General features: G+C 45.7%; 1 protein-coding gene across 1 annotated transcript in view; it reads right to left on the bottom strand.

The window, feature by feature from the left end:
- The window catches only part of LOC126413987 (uncharacterized), a 38,184-nt gene extending 15,845 nt beyond the window's left edge, over nt 1–22,339 (bottom strand). Inside the window, exons 1-2 of the mRNA XM_050083310.1 lie at nt 22,049–22,339; nt 6,276–6,407 (exon numbers count right to left, since the gene is read on the bottom strand). Coding sequence (XP_049939267.1) covers nt 6,276–6,407; nt 22,049–22,322 — 406 coding nt within the window. The 5' untranslated portion in view covers nt 22,323–22,339. The remainder of the gene's footprint in view (nt 1–6,275; nt 6,408–22,048) is intronic.
- Nucleotides 22,340–27,969: the final 5,630 nt, after the last annotated feature.

Below are 27,969 nucleotides of genomic sequence, written 5' to 3'. Positions count from 1 at the left end.
AGCCGTTCCACAGGACTACTTCCAGCATCTCTACGATCGTCTCCATGGGAGAATAGCAGCCTGCATTGCTGCGAAAGGTGGATATACACTGTACTAGTGCCGACATCGTGCATGCTCTGTTGCCTGTGTCTATGTGCCTGTGGTTCTGTCAGTGTGATCATGTGATGTATCTGACCCCAGGAATGTGTCAATAAAGTTTCCCCTTCCTGGGACAATGAATTCACGGTGTTCTTATTTCAATTTCCAGGAGTGTAATTGGCTCCTTTTACCGACCTCCCGACTCAGCAGCATTAGTGGCAGAACAACTGAGAGAAAATTTGGAATACATTTCACATAAATTTTCTCAGCATGTTATAGTCTTAGGTGGAGATTTCAATTTACCAGATATAGACTGGGACACTCAGATGTTTAGGACGGGTGGTAGGGACAGAGCATCGAGTGACATTATACTGAGTGCACTATCCGAAAATTACCTCGAGCAATTAAACAGAGTACCGACTCGTGGAGATAACATCTTCGACCTACTGATAACAAACAGACCCGAACTTTTCGACTCTTTAAGTGCAGAACAGGGAATCAGTGATCATAAGGCCGTTGCAGCATCCCTGAATATGGAAGTTAATAGGAATATAAAAAAAGGGAGGAAGGTTTATGTGTTTAGCAAGAGTAATAGAAGGCAGATTTCAGACTACCTAACAGATCAAAACGAAAATTTCTGTTCCGACACTGACAATGTTGAGTGTTTATGGAAAAAGTTCAAGGCAATCGTAAAATGCGTTTTAGACAGGTATGTGCCGAGTAAAACTGTGAGGGACGGGAAAAACCCACCGTGGTACAACAACAAAGTTAGGAAACTACTGCGAAAGCAAAGAGAGCTTCACTCCAAGTTTAAACGCAGCCAAAACCTCTCAGACAAACAGAAGCTAAACGATGTCAAAGTTAGCGTAAGGAGGGCTATGCGTGAAGCGTTCAGTGAATTCGAAAGTAAAATTCTATGTACCGACTTGACAGAAAATCCTAGGAAGTTCTGGTCTTACGTTATATCAGTAAGTGGCTCGAAACAGCGTATCCAGACACTCCGAGATGATGATGGCATTGAAACAGAGGATGACACGCCTGAAGCTGAAATACTAAAAACCTTTTTCCAAAGCTGTTTCACAGAGGAAGACCGCACTGCAGTTCCTTCTCTAAATCCTCGCACAAACGAAAAAATGGCTGACTTCGAAATAAGTGTCCAAGGAATAGAAAAGCAACTGGAATCACTCAATAGAGGAAAGTCCACTGGACCTGACGGGATACCAATTCGATTCTACACAGAGTACGCGAAAGAACTTGCCCCCCTTCTAACAGCCGTGTACCGCAAGTCTCTAGAGGAACGGAGGGTTCCAAATGATTGGAAAAGAGCACAGGTAGTCCCAGCCTTCAAGAAGGGTCGTCGAGCAGATGCGCAAAACTGTAGACCTATATCTCTGACGTCGATCTGTTGTAGAATTTTAGAACATGTTTTTTGCTCGAGTATCATGTCGTTTTTGGAAACCCAGAATCTACTATGTAGGAATCAACATGGATTCCGGAAACAGCGATCGTGTGAGACCCAACTCGCTTTATTTGTTCATGAGACCCAGAAAATATTAGATACAGGCTCCCAGGTAGATGCTATTTTTCTTGACTTCCGGAAGGCGTTCGATACAGTTCCGCACTGTCGCCTGATAAACAAAGTAAGAGCCTACGGAATATCAGACCAGCTGTGTGGCTGGATTGAAGAGTTTTTAGCAAACAGAACACAGCATGTTGTTATCAATGGAGAGACGTCTACAGACGTTAAAGTAGCCTCTGGCGTGCCACAGGGGAGTGTTATGGGACCATTGCTTTTCACAATATACACTCCTGGAAATTGAAATAAGAACACCGTGAATTCATTGTCCCAGGAAGGGGAAACTTTATTGACACATTCCTGGGGTCAGATACATCACATGATCACACTGACAGAACCACAGGCACATAGACACAGGCAACAGAGCATGCACAATGTCGGCACTAGTACAGTGTATATCCACCTTTCGCAGCAATGCAGGCTGCTATTCTCCCATGGAGACGATCGTAGAGATGCTGGATGTAGTCCTGTGGAACGGCTTGCCATGCCATTTCCACCTGGCGCCTCAGTTGGACCAGCGTTCGTGCTGGACGTGCAGACCGCGTGAGACGACGCTTCATCCAGTGCCAAACATGCTCAATGGGGGACAGATCCGGAGATCTTGCTGGCCAGGGTAGTTGGCTTACACCTTCTAGAGCACGTTGGGTGGCACGGGATACATGCGGACGTGCATTGTCCTGTTGGAACAGCAAGTTCCCTTGCCGGTCTAGGAATGGTAGAACGATGGGTTCGATGACGGTTTGGATGTACCGTGCACTATTCAGTGTCCCCTCGACGATCACCAGTGGTGTACGGCCAGTGTAGGAGATCGCTCCCCACACCATGATGCCGGGTGTTGGCCCTGTGTGCCTCGGTCGTATGCAGTCCTGATTGTAGCGCTCACCTGCACGGCGCCAAACACGCATACGACCATCATTGGCACCAAGGCAGAAGCGACTCTCATCGCTGAAGACGACACGTCTCCATTCGTCCCTCCATTCACGCCTGTCGCGACACCACTGGAGGCGGGCTGCACGATGTTGGGGCGTGAGCGGAAGACGGCCTAACGGTGTGCGGGACTGTAGCCCAGCTTCATGGAGACGGTTGCGAATGGTCCTCGCCGATACCCCAGGAGCAACAGTGTCCCTAATTTGCTGGGAAGTGGCGGTGCGGTCCCCTACGGCACTGCGTAGGATCCTACGGTCTTGGCGTGCATCCGTGCGTCGCTGCGGTCCGGTCCCAGGTCGACGGGCACGTGCACCTTCCGCCGACCACTGGCGACAACATCGATGTACTGTGGAGACCTCACGCCCCACGTGTTGAGCAATTCGGCGGTACGTCCACCCGGCCTCCCGCATGCCCACTATACGCCCTCGCTCAAAGTCCGTCAACTGCACATACGGTTGCTACCAGTGTTAAAGACTGTGATGGAGCTCCGTATGCCACGGCAAACTGGCTGACACTGACGGCGGCGGTGCACAAATGCTGCGCAGCTAGCGCCATTCGACGGCCAACGCCGCGGTTCCTGGTGTGTCCGCTGTGCCGTGCGTGTGATCATTGCTTGTACAGCCCTCTCGCAGTGTCCGGAGCAAGTATGGTGGGTCTGACACACCGGTGTCAATGTGTTCTTTTTTCCATTTCCAGGAGTGTATATAAATGACCTAGTAGATAGTGTCGGAAGTTCCATGCGGCTTTTCGCGGATGATGCTGTAGTATACAGAGAAGTTGCAGCATTAGAAAATTGTAGCGAAATGCAGGAAGATCTGCAGCGGATAGGCACTTGGTGCAGGGAGTGGCAACTGTCCCTTAACATAAACAAATGTAATGTATTGCGAATACATAGAAAGAAGGATCCTTTATTGCATGATTATATGATAGCAGAACAAACACTGGTAGCAGTTACTTCTGTAAAATATCTGGGAGTATGCGTGCGGAACAATTTGAAGTGGAATGATCATATAAAATTAATTGTTGGTAAGGCGGGTACCAGGTTGAGATTCATTGGGAGAGTGCTTAGAAAATGTAGTCCATCAACAAAGGAGGTGGCTTACAAATCACTCGTTCGACCTATACTTGAGTATTGCTCATCAGTGTGGGATCCGTACCAGATCGGTTTGACGGAGGAGATAGAGAAGATCCAAAGAAGAGCGGCGCGTTTCGTCACAGGGTTATTTGTTAACCGTGATAGCGTTACGGAGATGTTTAATAAACTCAAGTGGCAGACTCTGCAAGAGAGGCGCTCTGCATCGCGGTGTAGCTTGCTCGCCAGGTTTCGAGAGGGTGCGTTTCTGGATGAGGTATCGAATATATTGCTTCCCCCTACTTATACCTCCCGAGGAGATCACGAATGTAAAATTAGAGAGATTAGAGCGCGCACGGAGGCTTTCAGACAGTCGTTCTTCCCGCGAACCATACGCGATTGGAACAGGAAAGAGAGGTAATGACAGCGGCACGTAAAGTGCCCTCCGCCACACACCGTTGGGTGGCTTGCGGAGTATAAATGTAGATGTAGATGTAGATAACGTTCAAGGATTAGCGAGGAGCGATAGATTTTGGAATGAGCGGAATTGCATGCCATAACAGTAAAGCTACAAATAGGTTATGTAACAGTTTCGTTGCTATGAGGTATACTGATGGATGGCTGTCACATTTTTGTCATGTCACCAGTTAAGCCGCGTTTACTCAAGAGTCTACTACCTGTCTACCATCGCCCTTGGAAGAGACTAAGTCATGGTTCCCATTGAGGGGCGATACGATATGCGACGCTATAAGCAGTATGACTCATGATACAACGCAGAAGAAACCTGCTTTGCTGGAGCACGTAGAAACATAACTGAAGCGACTTAATTGATTCAGACTGTGACGACAGCGATACAACACCGATACGGTTCTCTGTCGCATCCCCCACCGCAACACAGGGTGCTGGTTGCTCCACCCAACTGTATCATACGATACATGGGGAGGGAAACTTAAAGCCCTCTGACGTGCCTCAAAAATAATGGTTTTATGTAGATGAAGTAAAGCCGCATCTGTCTTGGTAGTTAGTTTCTCAGTAAAACTTTCAGTTTTAGTGTGCAAATTAAAAATCACTGTTATGGAATTCGTACATGTTTCCCACGGTGCACTCTTTCTCATACGATTTTGAGGAAACTGTTGTGTAAAATTAAAAAAATTAAAAAATAGATTTTCTTAGCTTATTATCACAGCTTGATAATAAACTGGTTTTCGTTTTAGTACTGCCCATTATTAGAGTGATAAACCGTGCCTAAATTTTTGGGAACACTTTTGAAGGTGCTGAGGGAGGTAGAATGAGGCAGGTAGTGCTCTACTTTTCAGTCAATCTTTTAAGTATAGAGATACTGGCGTTTGTATTCTCCGATAGGAGCATTTTTCCGCTGGTTTCCTTATTTTCCCTGCTGCAGCAGTGCATTTAACTCATATAAGAGACATGTATTAGTCAGTAAAACTTTGGTAGTTTAATTATGTGGAATCGAAATAACGCAAAACCAATTTTACACCTCACACCGGATTTTACTATCAAAAGAATTTGCATGTGCTTCAGTACTACAATATGGGGTTCCAAGATGATAACGGAGATACTTTGGAGCAAATTTCTCCGTGGTAGTTCACTTTATAAGTTACGTTTTCGCCGCACATCGGATTTTACGTGCGTATTTTACGTATAGAAGTAGAGTATCTTTGAACCTCTGTGTCTGGGAAACGGATGAACATATCAAGAAAATTTACAAGGTTGTTCTGTTCGAGACCGGGATCTTAGGAGTACATGGTAAAAATGTCAGCCATTTTTTGTGCATAGCCATCTTGGAATCCTCGGCAGTGTTTTGGTCAGTTGGTGACGGCGAAAATATAGCAAAAACCCTTTTGGGGGGTTTTCCGGGGAAAAGCCCATGAACTAATGATGCCTCCGTAAGTCCCATCAGGCTCGCCGAACACCACATCAAAAATAACCAACCGATTTGCTCTAGCGTAATAACTGTGCTTTGACCCTGTACTGGAGGGTAGTGACACTAAGACGATCCTTCTGTTGGGTACACCAATAGATTCCTAGCCCAAGGGCTATCCAGAATACTTGATGCTACCTTTTCATCAACATTAGAACACGAGGTGTCAGCATGCTGTTTCATGCATACCGATATTCAATTTGATAATGGAGGATTGCGTGAGGGTAAAAACTGTAGAGCAAGTTCCAGTGGAATACGTTGCAGTGGTTATTGAGGGATTAAGAGGTTCAAAATGGTTCAAATGGCTCTGAGCACGATGGGACTTAACATCGAAGGTCATCAGTCCCCTAAAACTTAGAACTACTTAAACCTAACTAACATAAGGACATCACACACATCTATGCCCGAGGCAGGATTCGAACCTGCGACCGTAGCTGCCTAGAACCGCTCGGCCACGACGGCCGGCAATGAAGAGGCTCACAGTGTATAGACTAGCGTGGAATGCTGCATCAAACCAGTCTTCGGCCCGAGTATCGCAACAAAAAATGAGTTCTCGATGTTAATGACTGAGTTCATGCCAAGGCAGTAAAGAAAACGTGACTCTCTCATTACAGTTGTATATAAGATTTGATGTTTCAGCTCTCTTAGTGAATGGTGTATGCGCGTGAGTGGTAACACACCTGACGCCACGAGGAGGCATTGGATGGCGCAGCTCAGGACTTCAGCGTTGCTGTGTGTGTTGCCCTCGCTGTCACACACTGGGTCGGACACTGGCGGCGCGCTGCAGGTGCACGTAGCCACGCCAGCACCATCTGTTGGAGAGCCAAAGAGTCAGCAGAGTCAGGAGATGGCCGGCAGATAGCAGGGCACACTTAGAATGTATTCTATAGCTAAAGCTGCAAGAGTTTGTGTATCCCATGCAGCGCCGGCTTTAGGGTGGGGCGACCCGGGCGGTCGCCCAGGGCGCCGGGGCCCAAGGGGCGCCACGTACTAAACGCATGTAAAAAAAAAAATTACAATTTACAATCACCCATTTCGCGAAACTAAAATATTATTCAGTCTCATTCAATATACGTCACTAATCTCACGAATGCGCGATGAATTCGGGGTAGCAGAAGAGAAATCATGCTGAATGCAATCTTCGTATTGTCTGCAACCATCCATGTTTGACGCGGGCTAGCACGGGCTCTACCAAAGCGCCTCTCTTATTTGTTTCAAGAACTGCAACAAGGAAGAGCCCATTCAGCCGCACCATCTCTCGTTCACAACAGAAACTACCGGTCGCTCCAAATAAAAGAAAATACAGACTGTGAAATATACATTACATTATGATTTAATTAATACGAATGTATTTATATCGAATATTTGTGACTTAATGACTCATGTACATTAATTAATAGATCATGCAATGCGTGCACTTCATTCATAGAGAATTCTCCCCTAACGTACTGAAATAATACAGCGCCACACAATGTTTGTTAGACTGCATATGTTGGCAGCGCTACGATTTGCACCCGCATGTCAGTAATTGTCAGTAAGAGTCGGAGGCAGCGGTCATGTATTCGTGGCTGAATAATTGTGAGTGAAACGAGTGTCGTGACTGTGTCAACATTTTAATTTTCTGGTAAGTGCGAAAAACATTTTTATCTTTCAGTTCAGGTTTTTTTTCTAGTTACGTCTACTGATAGGTGAATTTCTTTATTTGTTATAGATCGAATATTGTGGTCGCGAAATAGAACAGTGTCCAAGCAATAATTTGTCAAATTATTAAATCATGCCAGAAGAGAAGGAAATGATTAAAAAAAAGCTTTCTGGTTCAGAAAATCGGAAAAGAAAAGCTGAAAAAGAAAAAATTCTTGAAGAAACTAAAAAGCACATGAATATTTATAAGTACCTTAAAGGAAATTCTAAGGCAAATACTTCAGATATTGAATCAAAAATCCATGTATCAGCAAATATTTCTTCAGACTGTGAACAATTATACACAAAAAATATACAATCGCCTATTGAAGGTGATCAAATTGACCAGCGCAGTACATCTTTGCATGAATCCTCTGATATTTCTCCAAGTCGAAATCAACACGTGACATCTGTGGTCGATGAAAGTATCAACGTTCTTGCAATAAAAGAATACAATGTTTCTGATGTAGGTACGTGGCCAAAAGTACTTAATGCTAGAAATATAGATCGCATTATAATATGTGGACCCTCACAAGTATGTCTAAATAACTTTCCAAAAGATGAAACATTGACAAATGTTGCTCTTATTTGGAAACATATAGACAAACAGGTTTCGAACAAGCTATTGTAACAGCAACTGAACTGGCTTCGGATCTTGATACGCAGCCATCATTTAAACCACAAATGCGATTAAGACGTATTAAACGCAGGCCGGGTGAAGAGGCTGTTGATGATCAAATAACTGACCCAAAAAAGAAGTTTAAAGTAGAGTTTTTCAATGCACTGTTGGACACCGTGCACATTTCCATGGAAGAAAGATTTGAACAGATGCAAGAATTTTCTGCGACGTGGAGTTTCTTGTTTGACATTAAAAAAAATCAAAATAAAGAAGAACTAATACAATGCTGTTCTAAACTACAAGAAAAGTTAACTGTCAACATGAAGTCAGATATTGATGGAAATTTGCTGTGCGACGAAATTTTAGGCCTGCAACACTATCTCGAAGACAGCCAGGCAACGCCTATTGAAGCCTTAAACTTCATAAAAAAGCATAATCTTCAAGAGTTATATCCCAACATCTGGATAACGTTACGTATTTTGCTAACAATACCAGTGACTGTCGCAAGCGGCGAACGCAGTTTTTCCAAACTGAAGTTGATAAAAACGTACTTGCGGTCTACAATGTCTCAAACAGTTTGGCCTCACTGTCCATTGAAAATGAAGTTGCAGAAAACCTGGACTTTGCTAATCTGATCAGAGACTTTGCCGACAGAAAAGTGAGAAAAGTAAAATTTTAGTTGTTTAGGCGTAATATGTTTTGTGTTCAGATGACTGACAGAAAATATAGGTTTATGGCTTACAGTTATATTAAATTCAATAAAAATATGGTACCCAATTCAAAATTAGTGTTTTTTTGTTATACATATTACCTCCTATATATAAAAATCAATTGTTGTGTGTTAGTCTCACCAAAACAAAGAAATAGCTTGACCAATTTGAATAATTTTTGTTTTGTTTTGTTCGCTTTAGTACAGGGGTGCTTCAGAAAAGAAAAGAAATATTTGGGATATACGAGCCTGTTTCAACCACATTTTACGCATCTTTTCTTTGTTTGGAACACGCAAAAACAATTTTCTGGAGTTTTTATAGATGTACAGTGCAGTACTACGCAATATTTTTAGACAATTTCCCAAAACGTGAATGCCCAAACAATATATCACTGCTATACTGACTGTTACGGCAGCGACAGCAGCATGCTGGACTGACGTCACAGGCTACACAAGACTCACATGGAGCGTCTTAGCAGGCTTTCAGATTATTTGCATTTCATTTCCATTTAAAAAAATAAAATACTCAAATTTACGATGGAAAAAACCATGTTATGATCATAAGATGACGCCATTAACCACTTAAGACGATTTCTAGAAAACAGTCAAATACCGTGTTGCAAAGCACTGCCAGGTTCGCTATTTATACAATAAAGGGCGCCAACTGGACGACTCGCCCGGGGCACCTGGATGGCTAAGGCCGGCCCTGGTCCCATGGATACCCAACTTCAGTGCTTAAAAGCTTTCAGCGTACGGTATCATTTAGCCTGTAACCGTCATTCATTTCCCTAGTACCTTTACGCCATTTTATTTGTTGCAAAAAGTACATACATTTTGTGTTTTGTAACATTATCATTTATTTAGCTATTATATTGGTCTTTTCGATATGGTAGTGTTTGCCTTCCTGGGATTCCTTGTAATCTCAACAGTGAAACCCAGATTAACACACTGTCCAAGATATTTAATTAAGGAAAACTAATCGAGTGATACTGCCTGAAAATCTCCACCATTTGGCTTAATGTTGAGTTATATTTGCCAACTGAAAATCATTTCCAGTCGTCACTGAGCATCTTATTCTCCTATGTCACTACGAATCCACCGACATCTGAAATCGCTATTTTACCTCCATAAAATTTCCCCCTCACTTCAAACAAAACTTTCGACACCTACATTATTACCAATGGCTAGATTACTGCTACTCTTCACGATTTCAACATACACAACAGTTCGTTGAAAATCCTCGTTCCACTCCTGCACGTAACAGGTCCAAACCAAAATCTATGGGTGACAGTGCCGTTGTATCACTATTGTCTTTGGTTGCCACTCTGATACAATTAGAAGCCGACCTCTTCTACATCACTCCCTCATAAGGTATCATTCAATCAGTATCCATACAGGTAGCCACTCAGCCTTATTTCAAAATATTCTGATCATTGGTCTCTCTCTGCTGCCTTTCTACACAATCCCTGATGCAACAACAACTTATATTCTTGTCTTAATGATCTTGTTGATTTTCCCCCGTGCCTGAGCACACATTAAACCCTACTTAAGGGAATATGCCACAAGCAAAAGTATGAAATCTACTAAATCTGAACTAATGCGCACATATTAGGCAACTCAAGTTCACAAAGACTACCTGGTGTAACGCTGGTTTCAGCTTTGCAAAGTAGTGTCGAATCCTGCATAACAGCCACAACAACCACATTTTTCCTGACAAATTAAATCCGACTTATTTGATTCCTATCCATAAGAAAGGCGTTCAATCAAATCCATTTCATATTTTTTTATCAGTATACTAACATCGTTACTCCACCTATTGCTGTCAACTCCTAATACTTAAAAATCACATAAACTTAGCCTGGAAACCTCATGTATCTAAGAGGAAATTCACTACAGACTAGCGACAAAAGACCCTGATTCGACACAATCTCACTTTAGTCCACAGAGCCCCATAACGTACCCATTAGGACAGTGGGGCGAAATTTGGCGTTAATGGGCTATGGCAGCAGACGATCGACGCGAGTGCCTTTGATAAAAGCACAACATAGCCTGCAATGCCTCTCCTGGCCACGTAACCACATCGGTTGGACCCTAGACATGGCCTGGTCAGATGAGTCGCGATTTCAGTTGGTAACACCTAATGGTAGGGTTCGAGTGTGGCACAGACCCCATGAAGCCATGGACCTAAGTTGTCAAAAAGGCACTGTACAAGCTGGGAAGGAGGAGGGAGGCTCTATAATTGTGTGGGCTGTTTTTCCATGGGATGGACTGGATCGTTGACTCGAAATGGTTACGTTCAGCTACTTGAAGACCATTTTCAGCCGGATTTTGCCACCTGGATCGCCCGGGTTGCCAAATCGAACGTTTATGGGGTGTAATCGAGAGGTCAGTTCGTGCACAAAATCTTGCACCGACAACACTTTGCTTTATGGACGTCTATAGATGCAGCGTTGATCAGTATTTCTACAGGCGACTTCCAACGGTTTGTTGAGTACATGCCGTGTCGAGCTGCTGCACTACACTGGGCAAAAGGAGGTCCGACCCGATACTAGGAAGTATCCCTTGACTTTTGTCACTTCAGTGTACGTATCGTGCCGTTTCTCACACAGCCAGCAACTCGCGATTCCAGTTGCGCGTATCCCGAGAGGTCCCTCCTTCTTCACAGACTGCACACCTCGTAACAACTAAGTTCCCTCACTCTCGTAGACTAAAACGCTTTGAATCTAAATTTACTTATCTTGCCAAACATAGGACTTGGTTTCAGATAGAGGCAATTGACATACACGTAGGTTATTAATATTTGTCTGGGAGAATGGAAAATTTTTTCCCTGAAATAATTTGAAAATATTTTCAATCCTCCGCTGGCAAGGTTTTTAGGAGGTTACTCTTGATTACGAGAAAAATGCCGGAACTAGAAATCTCCTTCTGTAAATTCCTAGCTAAATACTCCTTTGCCCCATTTCCATCTTGGCGGGATTTCGCGGAAAAGAATAAGTTTCAAACCAGCTCGCCCTGCCTTCATGAAGAGGGAACGAACGATGTGAAGGACACAGAAGTACTCGAACCATTTCAGGGCCACAATCCCCATCCAGCACTCACTCAATCTTCTCCACCTTATCCTCTACCCTTTACAGCAGCGGAGCTATCCGTACCACTGCTGTGTAGATAGAGAACAACAGAGTAAAATTTGTACGATGGAAGGTAAACCCACACACAAAAGTCGAAAATATACTGTGCTCTTAGGAATAGTTTCATTTATATAAGAATAATGAAGTAAAGTTGAAAAGGGTACAGAATGTGGCCAAGTACAATTGAAGGCGGTGAGGACTTTCCGGCTGGTTTTATACTTGTACATATATTGTAAACGAGACATCTAATATATAAAAAAACTGGACAAGTCCGAGTAGGAATGGAGCTCTGAAGATTTCGCAAAAACTTCGTTATGTATATTGATAGTTCATCTGCACGTTTTGGTGAGTGAGCTTGCGAGTATCAAAATACGTGACATAAATGGCTGATATGTTTTGATTGCATTGACTTATAATGGACCGTAGACCTAACTATTTGACATAAATTTCAACTTGATACCTCCACCCGACTTCACACACAGCCGGACTGAGGCATATAGGCAGTCATTTTTCCCTCGTTCTGTTTGGGAGTGGAACAGGGAGAGAAGATGCTAGTTGTGGTACGAGGTACCCTCCGCCACGCACCGTATGGTGGATTGCGGAGTATGTATGTAGATGTAGGACTGACGGGCCGACAACAAAGTGATAATGGTTCCGTTTTTACCGAGTGAGGTGCAGTACTCTAAAAATTAATATTTGTTTGTTTGTTCATCTTCTAAGCGTCCTGTACAATTCAGTCGATTATGATGAAATTTCTGTGAGTTGTGGGCGCGCCCATGAACGTTTCTGAATATCAATAGATAAGGATCGATCAAAGAGTTTCCGTTTGAGGGCGTTTCTGCTTACCGAGTCAGGTGGCGTAGTGGTTAGCACGCTGGACTGACATTCGGGAAGACGACGGTTCAAAACCTGCAACCAGCCATCCTGATTCACGTTTTCCGTGATTTCACCAAATCGCTTCAGGCAAATGCCCGGATGGTTCCTTTGAAAGGGCACAGCCGACTTCCTTCCGTAATTCGATCGGACCGGTGGCTTCGCTGTTTCATCTCCTCCCACCAAATATACCAACCAACCATCTGCAGAATATAAGCAACGTAGCGTGGCTCCGTTGCGGGTATACAGGGGCCAGAAACAGTCTGAAAAGCTTGTAAGGATGTTGCGAGGTAGGTTGTGCCGAGAAATAACTGTTAAGAAAAAAATTAGATACGTTGCGCCGTTTACGAGTTAAGTAACATTGAATTTAGCCAATCGGACCCAACGTGCTTGTTATTCTTTTCTTGCCTGCCATAGGACAGACACTGGTAGATATATATGCGCGTTTGAAACCATGTCTGTCGAAAAACACCGTTGTTGAATGTTGCACCAAGGCTAAAATGGTTCAAATGGCTCTGAGCACTATGGGACATAACATCTGAGGTCATCAGTCCCCTAGAACTTAGAATTACTTAAACCTAACTAACATAAGGAAATCACACACATTCATACCCGAGGCAGGATTCGAACCTGCGACCGTAGCAGCAGCGCGGTTCCGGACTGAAGTGCCTACAACTGCTCGTGCACAGCGGCCAGCTTGCGGCAAGGGATGATGTTCTTACATGATAACGCACGTCCCTGTATCGAAAATGCCGTAACGGAGATGTTACGCAAAATCAAGTACGAGACGCTCGAGCACCCGCCCTATAGTCCTGATCTCTCCCCATGCGATTATCACGCCTTCGGTCCCTTAGAAAAGGCCTTGAAGGGTCGACGATTCCTGTGGGACGAGGATGAGCAGCAGGCGGTTACGGACTTCTTCACGGCAGCAGAACACGGCGTTTCACCAAACGGATATCTTCGACATGGTGCATCGGTGGTGTGATTCTCTCAATGCTCACGGCGATTTTGCCTGATTGGCATGCCGATTCTGGGTTGTACGGCCGCAGAACGGAAACTATTCTATCGCCCCTTATATGATGGTAATCCCAAAAGTAAGGTCCCTATTTGTTTATACGAGGGCTATCCATAAAGTACATTACGTTTTGGAATTAAAAATAAATAAAGTATTGGAATTTTTTTTTATTATATACAGATGAAAGCCACACTTAAATACTACTTTTCTACATAGTTGCCATTTAAATTAAGGCACTTATCGTAGCGATGGACGAGCTTGGAAATTCCTTCGTCGTAAAATTCGGCCGCCTGCGCCTTCAACCACGTGGTTACCTCTTCTTGAAGCTGTGCGTCGTCATCAAAACGCTGCATAGCCAACCACTTCTTCATTGCTGGGAATAAGTGGAAGTCGCTCGGTGCCAGGTCGGGACTGTACAGTGGATGAGGAAACAACTCCCACTTAAAAGATTCGAGAACTTCACGAGTGGCATTTGCCGTTTGGGACCGGGCGTTGTCGTGACTCAGCAAGATCTTTGAGCCCAACTTTCCCCTGCGCTTTTTTGTATTGCTCTTCTCAGGTTGTGCAGAGTTTGGCAATACCTTTGAGAGTTTATTGCAGTGCCTCTTTCCAGGAAATCCACAAAAATCACACCTTTTCTGTCCCAAAAGACAGTCGTCATCACCTTCCTTGCCGACATTGTCTGCATGCCTTTCTTGGGTTTTTGGGGGGAATTTGTGTGCCCCCACTGCATTGACTGCAATTTTGTCTCGCAGCTCACAAGCTTAACCCATGTTTCGTCACCAGTAACGATGCGATCGAGTAATGAGTCGCCATCTTTCTCGTAAGCGTCCAAAAACGTTAACGCTGCAGCCATTCGCTGATTTTTGTGAATCTCTGTCAAGATTTTTGGTATCCATCTTGCACAAAACTTGTGGTAACCAAGCTTTTCGGTAATGATTTCGTGCAAAAAACTTCGCGAAATTTGTGGAAAACTCATAGAGAGTTCCGTTATTGTGAAATTACGGTTTTCACGGACCGCGGCATCGACTTTTTCGACAAGTTCGGCAGTCACTATGCGGGGTCTCCCACTTCGTTCTTCGTCGTGAACTTTAGTTCGACCATTTTTAAATTTTTTGACCCATTGACGCACTCCACCTTCAGTGATTATGTTGTCCCCATACACTTCACAAAGCTGCCGATAGATTTCTATCGGTGTACAGTTTTTTGCAGTCAGAAGCCTTATTACAGCACGCACTTCATACTTCGCGGCATTTTCAATTAACGCTGACATTTCAAACTGTCACAGCATCTCAATGGAGTACAGCACGAATCTCTCACTAGCACGGCAGGATGGCGACTGAGCGGCGGAATGCCATGACACCAAGATGGCCGCGCTAGCCCCGCCCCTAACGGACACAAAAGAAAACGTAATGTACTTTGTGGATAACCCTCGTAAGTACATAGACCTGTTTATTTCTACAATTGTTTACATCAGTTTACATCTTGAACATTTAGCTATTTTTCGACATAATCACCATTTCTGTCGATGCATTTTTGTAGACGCCGTGGCAGTTTTTGTATTCCCGTGTCATACCAACTCGCCGCCATGCTGCTCAGAAAGTTAAGGATTTCTTCTTTCACCTCGTCGTCGGAGCTGAATCGCTTCCCGGCCAAATGTTCTTTTAACCTAGGGAACAGGTGACAGCCACTGGGCGCCAAATCAGGACTACAGGGTGGGTGGGTGATTATGTTCCTCTGGTACTGTTGCAGGAGAGCAACGGTTTACCGAGCGATGTGTGGGCGAGCGTTGTCATGGAGAATGTGTACGCTCTTGCTCAACATTCCTCTTCTCCTGTCCTGAATTGCCCGTTTGATTTTTTTCAGAGTCTCACAGTACCTGTCAGCGTTAATTGTGGTCCCAGTGGGCATAAAGTCGACCAAAATTACCCCTTTCCGATCCCAAAAATGGTTGTCATAACTTTATCGGCAGACTGCGTTTGTTTGAATTTCCGCGGCTTTGGCGAAGAAGGATGCAGCCACTGGCGTGATCGTTGCTTGGTCTCAGGTGTAAAGTGGTATGCCCAGGTTTCGTCACCCGTGGCAACTGAATTCAGAAAGTTGTCCTGTTCGGTTGCAAGGCGGTGAAGAAATGCGTGGTAAGCATCAACTCGTTGCCGAATGTGGCCCTCAGTCAGCATGCGTGGAACCCATCTTGGGCACACCTTCCGGTAGTTCAATGTTTCCGTTAAAATTCTGTGAGCAGTACTACGGGAAACCTCAGGAACCAACGTGCAGAGATGATCCAGGGTGATCCGCCAATCTTCACGCATGCTTTGCTCAACCTTCAACACTGTCTCCTCAGAAATTGACGGTCTCCCGCTCCTTTGTTCGTCGTGAATTTCGGTCCGACCAGCTCACTCACCGTAAATTTCCGTCAATTAGCGATGGATTTCAATCAGCGCAGAGCCCTTTGCGTTCAAAAACCGAATAACTGCAAGCAATTCGCACTTGGCGGTAACATCCAACGGGAGCTCCATTCTCAACGGCTGCCAAGCCAGGACTGAGCGCCTCAGCGCGGCGTGCGCATGTTTACACACAGCGCGTGAAGCACTCTTCATAACAGTGTAACCAACTGCCACACAAGCAGAGCTCTGTACTTACAAAAAAACAGGAGACCTTACTTTTGGGATTACCCTCGTAACTATAAAAAAATATTGTATGTATGTGTGTATCACACCTCCTCCTAAACCAGTAGACTGGTTTCAATCAAACTTGGTAAACATTTTGAAAGAAGCACCGTGGGGATAAGAACCAAATGCCTGCTTAATGCTGGAGGTGGGGGTGGGGGTGGGGCGATCTGGGGTAACATAGAAGCGTAATGTAGGAATCTCATTTCAACAAAATTTTGTATATTCGTGACTCTTTATTTGTATAACATTACTGTGTGAAAGATATTCCCGTACTATTCCTAGAGGTGGCGGTGAGAAGACGTGACATATACAGCTGTTCGATAGCGACTGATGTTAGTATCGAATCCATAGTTTTCGTGGTCTCTAGTCTCATTGATGACAGCCCCGATGGCGTTTCTGGCCTAGGGCTCCGTAGAGGGTGGGGGTGAAAGGTAGTCCACATTCCTTAATTTCCGGAAAACATTTATCATGGTGCCCCACTGCAGACCGCTGACAGAAGTCCGAGCATATAGATGACGTTCCCTGATATGTGAGTGGCTCGAAGACTTCGTGCGAAATAGAACCCGGTACGTTGTTCAAAAATGGCTCTGATCACTGTGGGACTTAACATCTGAGGTCATTAGTCTGCCAGAACTCAGAACTACTTGAACCTAACTAACCTAAGGACATCACACACATCCATGCCCGAGGCAGAATTCTAACCTGCGACCGTAGCGGTAGCGCGGTTCCAGACTGAAGCGCCTATAACCGCTCGGCCATAAAGGCCGGCCGGTACGTTGTCCTCGACAGCTAGTGTTCATCAGAGACAAAGGTATCGTCAGTAATGCCCCAGCGAAGTGTGACAGGAACGCTCTTAATCTCTGTACACACAAATTATTTGACGGATAGTGTGATCAGCAGTCTCCGAGTTTGCCGAAGATACTACGGTGTACTGGAATGTTTCATCGTTGACTGTAGGAGAATACAAGACGGATGTTTTCTAGTTGGTGTGATTAACAGCAGCTTTTCCTAATTTACAAAAGTGTAAGTTAATGCAGATGAAGAGGAAAAACAATTCTGTAACGTTGGGATACAGCATTAGTACCGTGTTGCTTGACACAGTCATGTCGATTAAATATCTGGGTTTAACGTTGCAAAGCGATACGAAATGGAACCAGCATGTACGGAAGGTAGTACAGAAGGTGAATGGTTGACTTCGGTTTACTGGGAGAATTTTAGGGAAGTGTAGCTCAACTATCAAGAAGACCGGTTATAGAACAGCAGGGCAACTCGTTCTTGAGTATTGCTCCAGTGGTTGGGATCCCCAAAAGGTTCGATTAAAGGAAGACACAGCAAAATATTCAGAGGCGGGCTACTGGATTTGTTACGGGTAAATTCGATCAGCACGCTAGTGTTGTGGACACGCTTCCTGGACTCAAGTGGGAATCCGTGGAGGGAAGACGACATTCTATTTGCAAGGCGCTGTTGACAATATTTAGCCAACAGGTACTTGAAGCTGGCTACAGAAAGATTCAACTGTCACTGACATTTTGCGTAATGACCTCGATGATAAGGTAAGAGAAATTAGGGTTCATACGGAGGCATATAGGCAGTCGTTTTTCTCTCGCTCCATTTGCGAGTGGAACAGGAAAGAAAAATTATTAGTTGTGGTACAAAGTACACTCCGCCACGCACCATTCGATGGCTTGCGGAGTATGTATTTAGATGTAAATGGATGAAATGACTTATCGGCATTTCTCTGTAACGCCTAACGCACATTCTACTAAACTTGGGACACGTATCATTTGGTACTGGGAAAAACATTACTGTTACTGTAAGATACCCGTAGTATCCCTGTGGCTGAAGGTGTAACGAAACGGGTGCGATGGAAACAGTAACTGAGGGACGCCTGGAGCTATACCTACCACATTTGGTATAAATGGAAATGTCGTGTGGCTAGGGCCTCCCGTCGGGTAGACCGTTCGCCTGGTGCAGGTCTTTCGATTTGACGCCACTTCGGCGATCTGCGCGTCGATGGGGATGAAATGATGATTAGGACAACACAACACCCAGTCCCTGAGCGGAGAAAATCTCCGACCCAGCCGGGAATCGAACCCGGGCCCTTAGGATTGACATTCTGTCACACTGACCACTCAGCTACCGGGGCGGACACCACATTTGGTAAACCGCTGATTCATTATTTGTGTTACAGGCTGTGAAAGTAACATATACCCTGTACTGCCCCCATGGAGGGGAATCGGGATGAGAAGGGCTGATATGTAAAAAATGTTCCAAAACGACCTGTTGGTATTTCGTTTCCTGTGTTTAGCTGACTTGAAATAGTTTAAAAGTACGAAGTACAAGTTGTCTCTTACTTGTTCTGTTCTTTGTGTCAACCATGGCACGAGAATGAGCACTGCATCGAGACGAAAGTTTTGTCAGCGTGTTTTGGGGACTCAAGATAATGCCGCACGGATGCATACATCTCTGAAGTGGCTTTGTGTAAATCAGCGAAGATTGTCTTGACTGATGTTCACTCAACTAGAACAATGGGTTCGGTGCTACCATGAAGAAATGGAGGAATTTCTGAATGGAATCTTGACTGGGGACGAGGCAGTAAGTGGTCTCTGAAACTAATGCAGTCATTCCGCTAACAAGTCCAAAAAACGATGATTACAGTTGTTTGGTAGCGTAAAGGAATTTTGACAAAAGATTTCATGAGATTAAAGCCTGAGAATATCACAGGTTTACTATCTTCCTGTCAGGAAACTCCGAAAGTCAATCCAAAGCAAATTGCGCGGGAGATTACCGAAGAAATAATTTTCTTTGACGACAGTGAGCGACCTCTTAGTCTGAATCAAGGAAGGGAAAATTCAGACTTCTCAGACTTTCTGGCAGTAACATTTTTCAATGTCGTCCCTATAATACACTAAATAAAGGCCTATGAAACTTCTAACAACCTTTTTCTCAACACGTACTAATCGTATAAAGATGAATGAGGCAGCGATAGAAATTTTTTTAACCGACTTCTGACATTGCATGCCGATTGCACGCTAAAACTTATTATTTGTGGAATATTATATCATAAAAAGAGTCTTTTATCTATCATAGACAAACGCAGTTCGTAGCTTCCCTCTGTCGGTGGCAGTCAGTATTGTGAGAGGCCGACAACTCTTGCCATCTCGCGTCAGTTCCGTACACTACGTGGAGCCGAACGAGTGTCTATCTCCGCCTCTCCTTTTCATATTATCGTATTAAAGGTACCATTTTCTTTGTTTTAAGGTACTTGCTGACTGGATAATTTGTATCCGGCGGGGTCATAAGTAATAACTGTGTCCGCTGCAGTAGTCTATTACCTCACCCCGTCGTACAAGTTAACTTTTCTAAACGAATGTACTTTCCGAAATGACAAACACACATTGAGGTGACAAAAGTTATGGGACGCCTTCTAAAACCGAGTCGGACGTTCTGTTGCGCGGCATAGTGCAGCAACTCGACGTGGCATGGACTCCACAAGCCTCTACAGCCTCCCATAATTGCGAAAGTGTTGAAGGTGCAGGATTATGTGCACGAACTGACCTCTTGATTATGTCCCATAAATGTTCGATGGGCGACTAAAAGTTCTTCTAACCAGTCGTGAACAATTGTGGACTGGTGATATGCCGCATTTTCGTCCATAAAAATTCATTTCTGGTTTGGAAACATGAAGTCCATGAAAGGCTGCAGCTGGTCTCCCAGTAGCTGAACATAACCATTTCCAATCATTGATCGATTCAATTGAACCAGAGGAACCAGTCCATTCAATGTAAACACAGCCCTCACCATTATGGAACCTCCACCAGCTTGCGCAGAGTCTTGCTGACAACTTGGGTCCATTGCTTCGTGGCGTCTACAGCACACTGAAACCCTACTATCAGCTCTTACCAACTGAAATCGGGACTCATCTGACCAGTTCACGCTTTTCCAGCCATGTAGAGTCCAACTGACATGGTCACGAGCGCAGGCGCTGCAGGCGATGTCGTGCTATTAGCAAAGGCATTTGGTGAGTCGTCTGTTGCCATAGCCCATTAACGCCAAACTTCGCCGCACAGTCCTAAGTTACACATTCGCCATACGTCACACATTGTTTTTCACGTTTATTTTAACGCCGCGTTGCTTGCTTGTTAGCACTGACAACTCTAAGCAAACGTCGCTACTCTCGGTCGTTAAGTGAAGGCCCTCGGCCACTGCGTTGACTGTAGTGAGAGGTAATGCCAGAAATTTGGTACGCTCCGTATACTCTTGACACTCTCGATCTCGGAATATTGAATTACCTAATGATTTTCGAAATGGAATTACCCATGCGTCTAGCTCTAACTACGATTCTGCATTCAAAGTTTGTTAATTCCTGTCGTGCGGTCATAAGCACGTCGGAATCCTTTTCACGTGAATCATCTGAGTACAAATGACAGCTCCGCCAATCCACTTCCTTCTTGTACTTTGAGTGCTTAGCTGTGTGGTAAGGTGCTTGCCTCCCCTGCACTGGGCTTGGCTACGATTTCCGGCTGGGTTGGAGATTTGTCTCCGCTCGAGGACTTGGTGTTGTGTTGTCCTCATCATCATTTCATCCTCATCATCGGTCTCAAGTCGCCCAATGTGGTGCCGACTAAAAGAAGACTTGCACCTAGGCCGCCGAACCCGAGTGGGACCTCCTGGTCAACAATGCCATACGATCATTTCGTTTCACTTGGTTTATTTGTCATTGTCGCTTTGAATAGTGATTTACCTATTGCTACTACTTACTTCACGTCGTCCAATTCATTTTTAACACGTTTGCTTTTCATTCCCACAACTACCCTCATATCAATCGCTACACTTATTGCAAATACTGTTATTACGATTTACAACTACAGGAGTGCGATATTTGCGCATGGGTCCCCTATTTACAATTAATGCTCAGCTGACTGACACCGGGAAAACTTGTAATAGCACAGATAAACCTACCGCCATCTACTTACAAGAAGACAGTTTCTATTAAAACTACATTTGCGATCACTATAAACAAGCCGCAGGATTCTATTTACCGTATCCCGTCCTTACTCACAGACAATTGTGTATAGCTTTCTCAATGGTAACTAAATGAAGTAATATTTTTGTATCCGTTTTACAAAATGAAAAACAAAAAGTAGACGAAGATTACATTCTTACGTCAAATATCGTTTACACCCAGTTACTGTAATGCTCCGTAAACAATTTTGTTCAAAATTATGTACATAGAAATGTATATACTATGATGTATCATAAATTTATGATCATTATTTCACGTAGTTCGGCTCATTTTTAAAGGTGTTTTCACTCCCACTACTAGCATCATCCCATCGACAACATTTACTCCAAATACTGTCGTAGTAATATTTTTGTATCCGTTTAACAAAATGAGAAACAAAAAGTAGACGAAGATTACATTCTTACGTCAAATATCGTTTACACCCAGTTACTGTAATGCTCTGTAAACAATTTTGTTCAAAATTATGTACATAGAAATGTATATACTATGATGTATCATAAATTTATGATCATTATTTCACGTAGTTCGGCTCATTTTTAAAGGTGTTTTCATTCCCACAACTAGCATCATCCCAACGACAACATTTACTCCAAATATTGTAGTTATTTACCACTACAAAAGTGCGAAAATTTCGCACGGGTTTCCCGGTACTGCTGTAATGAGAAACTTAAATTATCAATGAAGAAATAGAGCGAAAAGGTACACAACAAGAGACGTGACGTGTAACTTACCATTAGTCGCACCTGCCACTGGTGTAGACGAACTCGCTGTGATGAAGGCTGGGATGGGCTGTTCTGTTGCCGTTGTGTTAGAGACGCCGGCAGTGGCAGTTGTCAGTGTATCGTTTGCTGCTGATATGATTGTCACAGCGACAGTCGTCGGCGTGATGGCTGTGGGCGTAATGGGTGTCACCATGGTGGCCGTCGGTGTAATGAGTGATGGTGTTGTGACTCTCATCATGGTGTCCGTCACCATGGCAGCTGCAGCCGCAGTGTTCGTCACCATGGTGTCTGCCACTGCGGTAACCGCCAGTGTAGGAACCGATGCTGTCGTACCTATTTCTGTGGACCCTGTTTCGAAGAAGATCGTCTGCGTGACGGCCACAGGTGTGGTATCAGTCACCGTGGTGCCTGTGGCTGTGGTATCCACTGTTACGACATCAGCCACCCTTGTACTTGTCGTCATAGTACCTGTCATCGAGGTACCCATTCTCCTGGTACCCGTCGTCGTGGTACCTGCAATTGTGGTACCCATCGTCATGGTATCTGCAGTTGTGGTATCCTTTGTCATGGTACCAGTGCCGGTGGTAGCTGGAATTGTGGTATTCGTACTCGTGATATCCGTCTTCGTGGTATCTGTCGCCGGGATACCCATTGCCATGATACTCCTTGTCACGGTACCAGCAGTCGTAGTACCTAATCTCGTGCTGTCCGTCACCGTGGCATGCATTGTTGTAGTGCCCGTCATCTTGGTAACCGTCGTCGTAGTACCCGTCGTTGTGGTACCCACTGCTGTGGCAGGCGTTACTGCGGAGACTCCCTCTGTGGAGACCACCAGTGTGGACTGCGTTGGCGCAGTGGCTGTCATCGTCGCGCTACTCGGTATCGCATCTGTCGGCATGGTAGGGGTGGCCGTGGTGCCAGACAAAGTAGCGTGCGTCGGCGTGCTGGTTGTCAGTATGTTGTCAGGTTGCATTGCTTCTCTTAGTGTATTGAGTATCGTTAAGGTATCATTCGACTGGGTTACCGTTAGTGTCGATGTTGTTGCTGTTGCATCTTTCTCCTTTTTATGCTTCAGTGATTGAAATGCTTTCCTGATGGCTGCGAGGATGCCTCCATCCACAGTTGTGATCACCAACACTGTAAGATGAGCAGGTCAGTTTAGTCATTTACAGCAGCCAGAAAATCAAACATCGTCACTAAATATGAAACTTCCTGGCAGATTAAAACTGTGTGCCCGACCGAGACTCGAACTCGGGACCTTTACCTTTCGCGGGCAAGTGCTCTAGCATCTGAGCTACCGAAGCACGACACACGCCGGTACTCACAGCTTTACTTCTGCCAGTATCTCGTCTCCTACCTTCCAAACTTTACAGAAGCTCTCCTGCGAACCTTGCAGAACTAGCACTCCTGAAAGAAAGGATATAGCGGAGACATGGCTTAGCCACAGCCTGGGGGATGTTTCCAGAATGAGATTTTCACTCTGCAGCGGAGTGTGCGCTGATATGAAACTTCCTGGTAGATTAAAACCGAGCGTGAGGCGAGCTTCGGTAGCTCAGATGGCACAGTTCGGCGCTAGCGGCCGTGCGAAGCGGAGGTCCGATATTTCCGCCTGTGCGGCGCGTGCGAGTGTTTGTTTACTTGTGGACTTAGTCTGCGCGCGAGCTAGTAACAACGATCATGGCGAACAAGTACAGGAAAACTACATTACGGTTCAATTTCTGCAACGACTACGAACGACCAAAGGCTTTAGCAGTGGAACGATTCATTCGAGAGGACGTCAAGATACCGCCAAACGATATTGTTGGAATTCACCTGTCCATCGTTAGTCCCACGGTGTATGTTAAGATGGTAAATGACGCGGCGTGTGAGAGAATTCTACAGGCGACAAAAGCAGGTCTCCGGTTTTGCCATAGTGACGGGAATGTCGGCACGGTAACTGTAGAACATGCTGGTCTGGGTGTACGGACAATACGTGTGTTTGAGCTGCCATTTGAGCTCCCGGCTGACGAAGTTATCGAGGCTTTTAAGCCATACGGCACGGTACATGGTCACACAGCAGAACGCTGGACACAATTCGCCACGTACCCTGTTCTTAACGGAGTGCGACAGATCACTATTGATCTTCAGAAACATGTACCGTCCTATCTGACAATTGGTGGTTGTCGGGCGGTGGTGATTTACGATGGTCAACCACGTACATGTTCTGGCTGTGGCCAGGAGGGACACCTCAGGTCGAACTGTATGCAACGGCGGATTACGCAACTGCCTTCAGGTGTGCGGGAGCCGTCGCCAGCGATGACAGTACTACCGATCACCTATGCCAAGGCCCTCACTGCGTCCGCTGATGACCGAAAGGACACAGCCCCGGTGGAAGATCAAGATGGCACTCTCCGAAACCTTGTAGCAGACGTCGGGATGACAGAGGATGCTGCTCCATCGAGCTTACACTCTACGGCGACATCATCAGATGAGACCGAACTCCCACCAAGCACACTGATAGTAAACGAAGCAGTTCCAGCCACTACGGATGCTGTTCCGTCTGGAACGCACTCTGAGACGACAGCATCAGTTTCGACCGAACTCCCGCCGAGTACAACGATGGGACTCGAAACACTTCCTGTTCCTACGGATGCTTTTCTGTCGGGCAGCCGTGATTCCTTACAATCTGAGGACACGGAAGGAAGATCACGCAAACAACGTTCCCCGAAAAGGAGGAAACGGCGTCGTCGCACGACATCTCCTAGGGATGACTCCCCTTGCCCCGACGACGATGTGCCTTTGGACCAAGACGACACAACAGCCTCTACGAAACAGGATGAGGCACTGGAAACTGTTCGATCAGACCCGCAGCGGTCTCTCACATTGCCGGTACCGGGACGTGGTGATGCTGAAGAGGAAGCACAACCAGTTGGCGCTCCAGACGCAGATGATGTGGCAATGGACACGAATATATCACTGCCTGCAAAGATGTGGTATGACGATATTGAGGAGGCGCCGGACGTCATACAGAGGCAGCCGGCACTCACAAAGACAGCCTAATAATTGCTGAAGGTGAAGGGAGAGGGGCGAGAGAACGTCTTCTAACTCAGCCCCCAGCGCCGATGCAGGGAGATGTTTTTGCGCGTCGACAGAGTGGGATTCAACGCCATGCGAACCGTATTGCGACATTAAATATAAATGACGTGCATTCACCGGCCAAAATACACCTACTGAAGGAAACGATTTGGGCATCTGATGTGGATATTGCTTTGCTGCAGGAAGTCCACATAGCTGCACTCCCATACATCGCAGGCTACCAATCCTATTCGTCACATGGAGATCACAATGGGAGTGGGGTGGCAATTTACGTGCGAGATGGATTCCCAGTGGAAAACGTGTGTTACCTTCCGTCGGCCAGGGGAATGGCTTTCACGACGTTTGGGACACGCATCATCAATCTTTATGCACCGTCGGGAAACAATCGGCGGCGGGAAAGGGCACGATTTTATGCAGAAGACATTGCCCCACTTTTCCATGGACGTTATGAATGTGTAATAATTGGTGGAGATTTCAACTGTGTTCTCAGTCAGAAAGACCAATGGCCGCAAGCAAACATCAGCCAGGAGTTGCGAATCGTTGTCAACGACCTTGTACTTAGTGACACGTGGGAATTACGACATGGAGATGCACCGGGATACACCTATGTGACCAGTCATTCGGCGCGCAGGTTAGATCGCATTTATATCTCGCGGGCTCATGCAAATGATGTCCAGGACGCGGAACGCTGGCCATTGGCATTTTCAGATCACAGCGCTTACATCTGTACGGTGCTTCTTCCCCGTAGAGAGGTGTGGAACAGTAAGGCCCCGTGGAAATTAAACATTCAACATCTACATGATCCTGAATGCCGTCACCGGATCCTTGAGACATGGACGATATGTGAGCGAAGGGTTGGAAGGTATGCGACGAAGCTTGATTGGTGGCTGACTTGTGCTAAACCGGCGCTTCGCCGTATGTTCATCTCATATAGCAGGGAGATGGCAGAATGGCGCCGCCGTACGACCGACTTTTATTTTGCAGCACTGCGCGACCTGGACGATGGTCCACCGGGACAGGACGTCTGGATCGAACGCAAAAGGATAAAAGCTAAACTAGTGGCTTTAGCTCGGAAACATCTTCAGGGAACCATGGTGCGCGCCAGATGTCACGATACGATAATGCACGAGTTTCCTTCCATGCACCACGTCGTGAATGAACGAAAACACCGACGACGCGTTTTGGTACAGGAATTAATTACCCGCGAAGACCGAAGAGTGACGCGTCAAGCGGACATTGTCTCTGCATTCGTCGACCATTACCAACACATCTATCGGGAAGAAGCAGCCCCTGTCGATGACCTCGACCGTATAGCCACGTACGTCTCCCGTACAATGACGGTGGAAGCTGCGGGAACCTTACTGGAAGCCATTAGCTGTGAGGAAGTACATGATGCGATCGCAAAGGGTGCGTTGAATCGGTCCCCAGGCATTGATGGACTTCCTGCTGAATTTTATCGAGAATTTCGCAACGAAATGGCACCGCGATGGACGGAAATGTACAACGAGATGTTAAATTCCGATGCGCCTATTCCACCGGCTTTTATGGAAGGCCTCTTGGTGCCAGTACATAAACCGAAGCCAGGAATTACGGTCACACATTATCGCCCCATCACCCTGCTTAATGCCGACTATAAGATCTTTGCACGGTTGCTAGCGTCCCGATGTCGTATGTTAATTCGTAGCGTTCTCTCTCCAGAACAGACGACACCGGGTGGATCGGTGAATGTGCAAACAGCTACTGCCGAATGCCGTGATGTGATAGCGCTAGCGGAGGAGTGCCGGCTTAAAGCGGCGATGGTGGCGGTTGATTTTGACAGTGCTTTTGATAAGGTGCGCCACAACTATCTGTACGCTGTACTGGAACAAATGGGATTTCCAGACCGTTTTACTGGTCTCATTAGAAGGATTTATGGGGGCGCACAATCCCTGGTACAGGTTAATGGGCGTATAGCAGGGCCCATTCAAATTCGACGATCCATTCGCCAGGGCTGCCCTCTTTCGATGCTGCTGTTCGCGATAGCGTTGGAACCATTAATTGGGAGGCTAACAAATTCTCTTTCTGGGATGGAACTGCGGGGCTACACCTTCAAATGTCGTGCCTATGCGGACGACCTCCTGCTGCTCGTTCGTTCTGAGGAAGAGGTGAAGACGGTCCTTGAACTGTTGTTGGACCACAGTGTGACGGCGGGTAGTGCAGTGAACATGAACAAATCGGCAGCAATGCCGGTTGGAAGGGGCCTTACGCCGGAAGAAATCAGTCCGTTTCCTTATATGCAACGATTCCGCTATCTCGGCATAGACTTTACCTCATCTGTAAAAAATACTGCGGCAGTTAACTACCGACGTATTTTACAGACAACACGTACCATGGTCCGACAACATCTCCTACGGCGCCTTGATCCTTTGCAGCGAGTCGAATATCTGAACACATATGTGGTTTCTCGAATGGTGCATATTTCGCAGATCCTGCCCCTACCACTCACGCTCGGACGTCGCCTTCAATCAGCACTAGGCTATTTTGTGATGATTGGATCGCCCCTCAAGGTGCGATACGCAACGCTCACGCTCCCTACGGACAAGGGGGGACTCGGACTTACAAATGTTCACTGCCGAGCGACGGCGCTCCTTCTAGCTACGATGTACAAGCAATGGCGTAGCGGGCGTGATTCCCTTACATCCCGCCTACTGGATCTCCTAGTTCCAGCGTCCCTCACACCTCCGGTGGCGGTGGGCAACATTACGTCACATTTTGCGCATGTATCAACATTTATCGTGGAACTTAGTTATATCAGAGACGAGCTTCCGCGCACGAGACCACTATGCGCGAAGGATTTTTATGTTTGGCTGCTACGA

The sequence above is a fragment of the Schistocerca serialis genome, chromosome 1 (assembly GCF_023864345.2).
Source record: "Schistocerca serialis cubense isolate TAMUIC-IGC-003099 chromosome 1, iqSchSeri2.2, whole genome shotgun sequence".
NCBI lineage: Eukaryota > Metazoa > Arthropoda > Insecta > Orthoptera > Acrididae > Schistocerca > Schistocerca serialis.
Note: the sequence above shows the minus strand (reverse complement) of the source record. Positions and strands in the feature narration are given on the sequence as shown.